The following is a 10,553-nucleotide window of genomic DNA, read 5'->3' as shown; positions in this document are numbered from 1 at the left end:
ACAATATATATATATATATATATATATATATATATATATATATATATATATATATATATATATATGACCTCTGAAGTTGTACAGCTGTAGTCAAGGTGGTTGCATTTACTGTTGACCTGCAGTGTCATGTATCTAAAGACATTTTCTGTGATCTACTAGAACAAAAAAGAATCTATGACAACTTTATATCAGATTTTATTTACATGAGAATGTGATTTTTGAACAAGTAAGTGACTTCATCTCATACGTTTTTTAGTGTTTTAATGATAGTTATCTTAAAGACTATTTCATGTATTTGGATAAAAATGATTAAATAGGAAACTATTTTACAGAATATACATAAAATATATATAAAAAAAATGAGAACACTTGAAGACGGAGGTGTCAGAAAGGAGATATATCAAAACGTTTGGGGAAGAAAATTACGATAGTTGTAAAAAAAAAAACATGTCTCTTGAATATTAAAACAAGTTAAGCCCTTAAATAAAACCATGAGCCTATAGCCTATGCAAAAAGTAAGAGCATTTTGATCTTCTGATTAAAATGAATTGGTCAATGTTTGATGGTAACCTGTTTCTCTTAAAAATTGAGAGCTTACTGACTAAACCAAAAGGGGGGAAATATAAATAAATATATAAATAAAAAAATAAATTCTGGTTTGCCTCTTGGGGGCGGCAATGTCAAGGGAAATACGTTGCATTTACCTTGTTGCAAACAAAGTGTCTATCTTAGATCATGAAACAGTATGAAGTGCTGCAGTCAAGATACGAACTTATTTTACGCTAAATTCTAATAAAACATTTGATAACATTTGTTTTTTTCCCACTCATAGCTCATATGATATGCGGAACTATAGATTGAGTGGAACTAAAGTCCAGAGGGAAGATGTTCAAGGACGTACTCCTCAATGCTCTGTTGTTATCAGTAATTTAATAGATTTTTTCAGAGTTATCAGTGTAAATAAATTGGGTCATGTTAGCTGTGAGGGATTTCTATTTAGGTCTTCGACTCACAACATGTCAAGAAAACTATTATCCGAAACTAAGAAGCTAATTCCGAAGCCTCTATTTGGTTTGTGGAGGTTCAAGTGTCACACGAGTCCTCACGGTCCTTTTCAGAAAAAATATTATAATAACAAGGTAATATATGTACAATATTATATATAATATAAAATGTATTGTTCTTTGGAAGGAATGTCTTATTCATTGTCTCGCTTCTTTCTATTACAGTAGGTCGGCTTTTAAAACCTATTTTCGTAGCATCTACTCCAAGTTTACCTGCTGTCTTCTTTTGTTTAATGTTTTTCTTTTTTAAAGAAATCGATAGTTTTCTGTGCTGAAATGTAGTCATGCAAATTAAAAGTTCACAAAGAGCCTAGATTATTGTCAAATTTTCCAAATGTGTTAGTTTCTAGTCGAGGCATCTTATATATTTGTTTACTTGCTAATTTTATGGGATATTGTGGTTCCAGTATGAAGAAGTTTTTTTTTTTTTTTTTTTTCAAACCACAGGGGTATTTCTTGACTGACTATTCAGAAACTCAATTCCAACCCCAAATCCCCACAAAAAAAGGAAAAGAATATTTTTTATCAGGGCTGTCTTACACTCTATATCCATCAGGGGGAGGTGTTGCCTCAAAAAATTAAAAGGGAAAATTAAACTTAAACTAAAATGTTTGTTTCATTCTGTTCATGGTTGTGATATATAAACTTTAAAGATAGTGATTAGATTATCCAGACACGGTTTATTGATTTATTTGCAATGATATTTAAGTCTCAAACATTATGTCTTTTCATTAGCAGGAACAAATAAGCGTTACATATTTTCACAGATATGATAAAGAAGTGAAAAGTGTGGGCTTGGTTTATTAAGAGGAAAAAAGAAAACCAACTAAACATAAAAAAATAGATATATTAAATATAAAGGAGCAATTTTTACAAAATGCCAAAAAAGAGAAAGCATGATATATAATAGCGCTGGAAAATGTTGCAATGCTTAAGAGTTTTTAAGAACATTTTTGTTAAAGCAGCAAAAGAAAAAGTAGTGAGAAAAAAAGCACACATTTAATAAAAATGACTTACCTGAAGACATTTCAAAAAACACAGAACAATTTCCCAAAGGAAAACACAAAACAAAGACCTTTCCCAAAGCAGTTAATCATTTTGTGTTTTCTGAAATCCGATTTAGTTTTGTTGTCCTTTCTGTTGTGTTTGATCAAATAGTTTCTTTTCTATTTTTTTATAAAGTTTTATTTTTTATGTGTTTTTGCTTTCTTTTTCCATCTTGTGAGAAGTTTCCATGTTTTGCAATAGGTAAGAAAAACTTCAAAAAAAGGAAGAGTTTTGTGTCCAGCAGTCCTCGATGACTTTGACAGGCAGTACAGTGAGGAACTTGGAAACTTGTGGCCATCTGCAAGGTAAGTTTGGTGCTGAGTAAGTGTTGAAGCTAACACACACACAGCAGTGCTATTTTTCTCCATCACTGATCTTCCTTTTGGCTGCAGGGCAGTGCTCCTGGACCCTCCGTCTTGGCAGTATGGGGTCATGCTCAACCGCTTCAGTGTTGTGACAGACATTGTGCAGAATCTTCAGTCCCAGGGCTTCTCAACATTGCCTCATATATTTCCCCAGACAGGGTGTAATGCTGAGTACCAAGAAGAAAAAGGCACTCTCTTGTTGCCCCACTGCATCTCAAAGTGTCCTCCTGAGGACTCCACTCTCCAGCCTGACATCACTTCCCATGCCTCCAGTCAGGAACCACAGTCAGAGCCCTCTCTCACCCTTCCATATTCTTCAATGCAATGTTACATCCACTCCCGTCCTCTACGATTTCCCTCTCAGGCTCACAGGCCTGGCCAGTTGAAACAGTATTACCTCCTGAATGCTGCCTCACTACTTCCTGTTCTGGCTTTGCAAGTCAGAGATGGAGACAAGGTTTTGGATCTTTGCTCTGCCCCTGGGGGTAAAGCTGTCGCCATAATGCAGACTGCAACTCCAGGTAAGCTATTTCAAGAGAACCTTTTGTAAATTTGTATTTGATTAATTCTTGTGATACTGAGAGACATACACTCATGAAATTAGTAACCTTAGGGGAATTAGTCAGTCATAGTGATAAAAAAAGGAGATTTCAACACTACCTGTAGAGTACCACTCAACAATTTTCTTGCTGGGTATTTATAAAATATTTTATAAAAAATTTATAAAATAAAAACAGTGTTTATGTTTCATGCAAATAGATTTTACCCCCCTTCCCCCTTATTCTTTCATACAAAAACACTACATCTGCGACAGACACGTGAATGGCTTTGGAAATCAGGTGCATAATCAGGGATCGATAGGTGGTATATTGGAAGGATAAAAGAGACATGCGCCGTTAGTTGACAGAGCTGCACTCGTCAGAATGTTTCTCTGCTCTTTTTTCAGCTTTGTTACCATTTCAAACTGACGACAATCCACTTTTTTCCCCATTTTGTTTCCCATATGGACAAAAGGCACCTGGCTCAGTGTAGAAAATGAATAAATCCGTCCACTCACACTCAGCCCATTAGGGGCAGTGGCAAAAAACGAGGCCCTGACCTCCCTCTTCCTGTTCATCTCAACTCTTTCAGGGAAAACTGAGGTGTTCCCAAGCCAGCTCACTTTATTGGTTCACTTCTATTCTCTTATCTGGACTATTTCCGCTGTCTCCATACTTTCTTCCACTTCAAGACACTGATTCAAAATGCCATTGCTAGGCTGCAAACTGGACTGCTTAGTCAATCCCACACAACTCTTATTCCAGCATTGCTTTGCTTACTTCCCATAAAACTTAGAATAAACAACAACATCCTTCTGATTGTGTTCAAAGCACTTCACATCCTTACATCTCTGAGCATCACCTACCATACACCACCACCCGCCCACTCCGGTATACATATGTCAACCAGTTATTTGTTCCCCGCTTGAATTTGAAAACAAAAGGTGATGGTGCCTTTGCTGCCCTCGCTCATATGGCACTTTTCCACTAGTACCTACTCAGCCCAACTCGACTCACCACACCTCGGTTTGGCGCTTTTCCACTAGGGGTCTACCCGTGCCGAGTAGATAGTTTTTCCTGTAACTACTCTGCCGAGGTTCTAAGCGGCTGAGTCGGTCCGTATCTGACGTCATCACACTACAGGCCACCGATTGGTCGGGGGGTTGGAGTCAGACGTCTGAGTCTCGGATGTGGACATCGTTTTAAGAACGACTCTGGCGACGGCTTCTTGTTCATTTTATCCGACAGGCAATGTCTGTTCGTGATCCAACTCTGAGGTGCAGATGTTCATAAACCTGGTGCTGAGGAGAGAATTAAAAAGGGATCTAGACGGGCGATAAGGAACGACCAGATCTACCAGGAGCTCTGTCACTTCATAGTTGCTCGCAGCTACCAACGGACCTTTCAGCAGCACCGAGACAAACTAAAAAAAATTAATGAGCCTCGCCGCTTGAACCTTCTCTCACTCTCATTTTTTAACTTGATATCGAACACAAGCCACAGACCCAGCAGCACTTATATCATCTCCTCCAGGTTCTACGTCTTTAGTGTTGTTGTTTTCTTCGTTTAGATCACACAATCAAATACGTCACAGCAGCTTCGCTCCAACCCGCCCACTTCTGCTCCAGGTGTTGAATTGTTATGGAAAAGAAACTAGGCCAAGTTGAGTTGAACCGAGCTGAGATGAGTAGAGCCGAGTAGGTACTAGTGGAAAAGCACCATTACTCTCTAGAATCAACTTTCTCAGCAAATAAGAAATGCTGATTCAGTGAACTGCTTTAAATGACTCCTACAGTAAATAATTTCTAATTTAAACAAGCCTTCTCTTAATCACCCAGTCTTGCTTGAGTGTGGCTCATCTTCCTGTTTTGCAGTTTTTTTAGTTTTATATGACTCTTAGCACTTGTATCTTATTTTTATATTACCTTCTGATGAGTGTGTTTTATATGATGCAGTTTGTTTTTCTGTCTATGATTGTACATTTTACTATTCTTTACCCTCCTACACCATTCTATTTTTTTTTAATGCCAAGAACATTGTAATTATGTCTTTAGAAGTGCTTTATAAATAAATGTTGCTTACTTAGTTACTTGGTTGCTTACATTTGCCCTTTGGCTGTGTCTAGAAAGGAACAGAAACTGTGAAAAATAGCAGATTTGAGTCCCACTCCCACTGGAAACAAGTCCAAGTCACTGCTGTCAGTTCAGACCAAACTCTTGCAACGTCTGTATGGGGACTGAATGATCCCTAATTTCACACTCCTGGAACATCCCCCACTGAATTCCCAGAGAGAGACATTTCAATGCCCTCTCTAAGTCCACAAAGCATATGGAAAGGTTGGACAACCTCCCGTGCCCCCTCCGGGACCCGAGTGAGGGGTAGAGAGTTATTTAAGCAGAAAAAAGTATTTATATGCCTGATTTAAAATGGGAAAGAAAATACCTGGTAAATGTTTTCAGATTAGGGAAGAATGCACATGTCTTACAAAAAAAGTTAAATACCCATGTATGAAACATAAACAGTGCACATCTTTCCAAACTGAAATGGCAGTGCTTTTTCCCAGTTACTGGACTGGAATAAGACAGAAACATATTTGTACCCATGTATAACACTGTTAAACCTCAGACGCTTGCATTTGATGTATGTCATGCGTATACTCAATAGTCATATTTTGAGCAAAAGACATGTTTGACTTTAATGAAACATTGTATCAAAATACATTTAAAGGGATTCAACTTGCATACACAAGGATTCTTTGCACTGTTTCTTCTGTGCTTAATTCAAATAAATGTTATTTCCCACCATATTAACTATTTGTAATCATTAATTCTGTCTTTTCTGTGTTCCAGGGCTTCTCTGCTGTAATGAACCAGATCCTCACAGACGGGACTGGCTGACCAAAACCATGGAGTCTTTTCTGCCTCACTCACTAAATAGCAGAGTTATTGTGTCTGCAGAAGATGGACGGTGTTTTGGGCAGAAGGAAGCTGGATTTTATGACAAGGTACCTAAATGACTCCTGTCCTTCTTATTGAAGCTTCTGACTGAATTTCACTTTGGCATTCAACAAATTTGGGTCATGCACTTTTATTTTTCAAGGCCATAGTTACAAATGAATGGGAATAGGCAGCCTTTGAACCTGAGCTAATAAACCCTGCAGAAAAGAAGAAAAAGCGCTCAGTCAAAACAGGAGCCCAGAAGAGGCAGACGAATGGCTCGGAGTAATCAAAGATCTCAAATTGGCTTACAGGGGAAGAAATGAAAAGGTTTTGTGTGGACAATTTCAAAGGTAGCAGTCCATGCAGACTGTACAGAAACTGTATTCTAGCACTTAAATGGATTTTCAGAGGCTGCTATGTTCTTATTTTACTGCTCAAAGCTCAAATTTTTCTGTTGAAGTTTTTTCTTTCCACTACAACTTAACATGCCATTTGTTTATAAGTGTAATGATTAATTTTAACGTTCATATTTATCTCTTTGTTGTAAGTTCATTTTATTTAACTCTGTGGCTTACAAAGCTACTGTCATTTCTGTCGCTCTGTAAGGTTTTAGTCGACGCTCCTTGTTCCAACGACAGGAGTTGGCTGTATTCTAGCAGCAGCCAGCAGGGGGCGCAGAGACTGAGGGACAGGGCCAGGCTGCCGCTGCTACAGGCTCAGCTGCTCAAGTAAGGCCGCTGTCAAATATAGAAAATGTCTGCAAAGTGTTATCTTGGTTCAAAGCAGGAATTGTGAAATATACCAGTGTGCTGTAGAGTTTTTCTTTATAATGTCATCACTGCATAAATGTATATAAGCCATTTATTGGGAGGGCACTTTGGCGTAATTTCAAATGTCCAGCTGCTTCAGAGCATCCAGAAATAACTAAATAATGGAAGCTATATCATTTGAAATAATTATATTGTTTTTTGGACTTCTCATGTCAAGAAATAATTATGTTTTTGTCCTTACAGGTCGGCATTATCTGCAGTTTGTCCCGGTGGTGTTGTCGTCTATTCAACCTGTACACTGTCGAGCTTGGAGAACTATGCTGTTGTTGAGATGGTGCTGAAAGACGTTCCTGAGGCCGAACCTCAGGACCTGTGGGAGGAGATTGCCATTCCTTTATCAAAACACTTTGCATTTAGTTCTCACCCTGATTGTGAACAGATGCATCCAGGTCCTTCCCCACTAACGAACAGCACCGCAACCACTTATCACCAGAAACTTGGCATTTTAGTGCTTCCTCAGCCTGGCAAAACCTGGGGACCCATGTTTTTGTCTCGAATTCGAAAAAGGGAATAGCACTCTCTCCTCCTGTAGAGGAGGACAGAAAAAGAAGATCTAAACATGTCGCTGTCAACACATACAGGTGTAAGAAAGTCATAAATTAAACAACTTTAATGCTGCAACACTAACCATCTGTAGCACTTTACAAGGGGCACAAAAGTATTTAGTCAACCACCAATTGCGCAAGTTCTCCCACTTAAATAGATGAGAGAGGACTGTCATTTTCATCATACGTACTGTACACTTCAACTATGAGAGACAGAATGGGGGGAATGAATCCAGGAAATCACATTGTGAGATTTTTACTGAATTAATTGGTAAATTCCTCGGTAAAATAAGTATTTGGTCACCTACAAACAAGCAAGATTTCTTGCTTTCACAGACCTGTAACTTCTTTTTTAGGAGGCTCCTCTGTCCTCCACTCATTACTTGTATTAATGGCACCTGTTTTAACTGGTTATCAGTATAAAAGACACCTGTCCACAACCTCAAACAGTCACACTCCAAACTCCACTATGGCCAAGACCAAAGAGCTGTCAAAGGACGTGAGAAACAAAATTGTAGACCTGCACCAGGCTGGGAAGACTGAATCTGCAATAGGTAAGCAGCTTGGTGTGAAGAAATCAACTGTGGGAGCAATTATTAGAAAATGGAAAACATACAAGGCCACTTTCCCTCAATCTGGGGCTCCACGCAAGATGTCACCCCGTGGGGTAAAAATTATCTCAAGAACGGTGAGTAAAAATCCCAGAACCACATGGGGACCTAGTGAATGACCTGCAAAGAGCTGGGACCAAAGTAACAAAGGAACCATCAGTAACACACTACGCTGCCAGGGACTCAGATCCTGCAGTTCCAGACGTGTCGCCCTGCTGAAGCCAGTACATGTCCAGGCCCGTCTGAAGTTTGCTAGAGAGCATTTGGAGGATGCAGAAGAGGATTGGGAGAATGTTATATGGTCAGATAAAACCAAGAGAGAACTTTTTGGTAGAAATACAACTTGTCGTGTTTGGAGGAAAAAGAAAGCTGAGTTGCATCCAAAGAACACCATACCTACTGTGAAGCATGGGGTTGGAAACATCATGCTTTGGGGATGTTTTTCTGCAAAGGGACCAGGATGACTGATGTGTGTAAGGGAAAGAATGAATGGGGCCATGTATCGTGAGATTTTGAGTGAAAACTTCCTTCCATCAGCAAGGGCATTGAACATGAAATGTGGCTGGGTCTTTCAGCATGACAAAGATCCCAAACACACCACTCGGCCAACGAAGGAGTGGCTTCGTAAGAAACATATCAAGGTCCTGGAGTGGCCTAGCCAGTCTCTAGATCTCAACCCCATAGAAAATCTTTGGAGGGAGTTGAAAGTCTGTGTTGCCCAGCGACAGCCCCAAAACATCACTGCTCTAGGAGATCTGCATGGAGGGATGGGCCAAAATACCAGCAACAGAAAATCGGGCAATGTGATTTTTCTGGATTTTTTTTTTCATTCTGTTTCTCATAGTTGAGATATATCTGTGATAAAAATTACAGGCCTTCTCATCTTTTTAAGTGGGAGAACTTGCACAACTGATGTGTGACTAAATACATTTTTGCCCCACTGTAAGTGTTGTATCTGCTGTTTGTTTTTTTTTTTGTTTCCCTGTGTATGTGTATATCTTAGATGGGATTCTACATTTAACAAGCTCCAGTACCCTGCACCAGTGACAGACTTAAGACAGTTTATATTTGCTGAATGCATATAATAAATGTTTTTATAACAATGTAGCAAATAGCCATGCAAGGTCAAGGTGGCAGTGTAAAAGAGACAGCTATAATTTATGTTTATCACCAAGACCATTAATTTATGTCCAGCCTGAAACTGTGTATGTGGTTCACGCTGATAGCATCAGTTATGAAACAAGGGCAGATTTCAGCATCATCCATCCATCCATTATCTATACCTGCTTTATCCTTTGCAGGGTCACGGGGTCTGCTGGAGTCTATCCCAGCTCATCACAGGCGAGAGGCAGGGGTTCACCCTGGACAGGTCACCAGTCCATCACAGGGCCACATATACATGTATATATGCACACTCACATCTACGGGCAATTTCAAATCATCAATCAACCTACTACGCATGTTTTTGGACTGTGGGAGGAAGCCGGAGTACCCGAAAGGGAACCCACCCAGGCACGGGGAGAACATGCAAACTCCACACAGACAGACTCCCGCCGGGCCCGGGAGTCGAACCAGGAACCTTCTTGCAGTGAGGCAACAGTGGTAACCACCAAGCCAGATTTCAGCATCAATATTGGGGAAATTTTGCAATTTTTTTTTTTTAATTTTGACCAGCAAAAGTACAGTGACAATATGAATTTGTCACAAAAAATACTTATTTTTATTAGAGCCATCTACCATTTCTATGTTTACAGTTGTGGTTAAAAGACAGTGAGATTTATCAGTGTGAAAGTATTTCCCTTAGGACTATTTTGCACTAATACATGAGAACTGTATGGTATTTAATATTTAAAAAATTAATATTTAATGTGGTATGAATTATTTTTAATGTACACAGCTTTTAACATGAAAGTACGTAAGCGTAGAACTGCCAGCATCTTTAAAAGAAAATTAGAGCCACATTATAATGTGAAATGTTAATGTTCTAACAATATATTTTTACATTTGTACAACATCTTAACATGTTATTACAATATATATTTCATGTTTGAATAATATATCATTCTGTTATTACAATATACACATTTATCATGCTACAACAACATAAAATCTTACTATATAATATTTTTATCGTACAAACTTGAAATGTTTTTTGTAATGACTTGACAAACATGTATATTGTAATAACCTGATATGTTGTTCAAACATAAAAAAGGATATTGTAATTACGTATTGTACAAACTTAAAAAAGAAAAAGATATTGTTTATACAATAAATGTTCATGTTATAACATGATAATAATTCTATTTTTCTTTCACTGAGGTGGCAGCTCTCCGCTTCCGTATGAAGGGAGTAATGTGTACTGTGAGGACAAAAATCAAACGCTCACTCCTCACTCCTGTCAAAATAGGGGCAGTATAGCAGTGCAAAGTGAGTTGTTCCACCCTCGTGTAAACGAGTAAATGCACACTCCCCTCCTCACCAATTTCCGGGCGTCAATTCAACGGCAAATGTATTGTGAATCAAAACCCAAAATCTGAGAATTAAAACACAGAATCTGTAAACAAGAAATCAATATCTCTAAGCAAGAGTGCATCATTTTTCCTACTTTTC

General features: G+C 38.6%; 1 protein-coding gene across 1 annotated transcript; it reads left to right on the top strand.

Annotated features, from left to right (window-relative positions):
- Nucleotides 1–892: 892 nt before the first annotated feature.
- nsun3 (NOP2/Sun RNA methyltransferase 3) lies at nt 893–8,886 on the top strand. Its single transcript, XM_061710057.1, has 6 exons — nt 893–1,139; nt 2,313–2,416; nt 2,504–2,997; nt 5,865–6,019; nt 6,561–6,682; nt 6,968–8,886. Exons 1-6 carry the CDS (start codon nt 1,017–1,019, stop codon nt 7,296–7,298), a joined length of 1,329 nt encoding a protein of 442 aa, XP_061566041.1. The 5' UTR covers nt 893–1,016; the 3' UTR covers nt 7,299–8,886.
- Nucleotides 8,887–10,553: the final 1,667 nt, after the last annotated feature.

The sequence above is a fragment of the Cololabis saira genome, chromosome 2 (genome assembly GCF_033807715.1).
Source record: "Cololabis saira isolate AMF1-May2022 chromosome 2, fColSai1.1, whole genome shotgun sequence".
NCBI lineage: Eukaryota > Metazoa > Chordata > Actinopteri > Beloniformes > Belonidae > Cololabis > Cololabis saira.
This window is presented reverse-complemented; position numbering and strand designations above follow the sequence as displayed.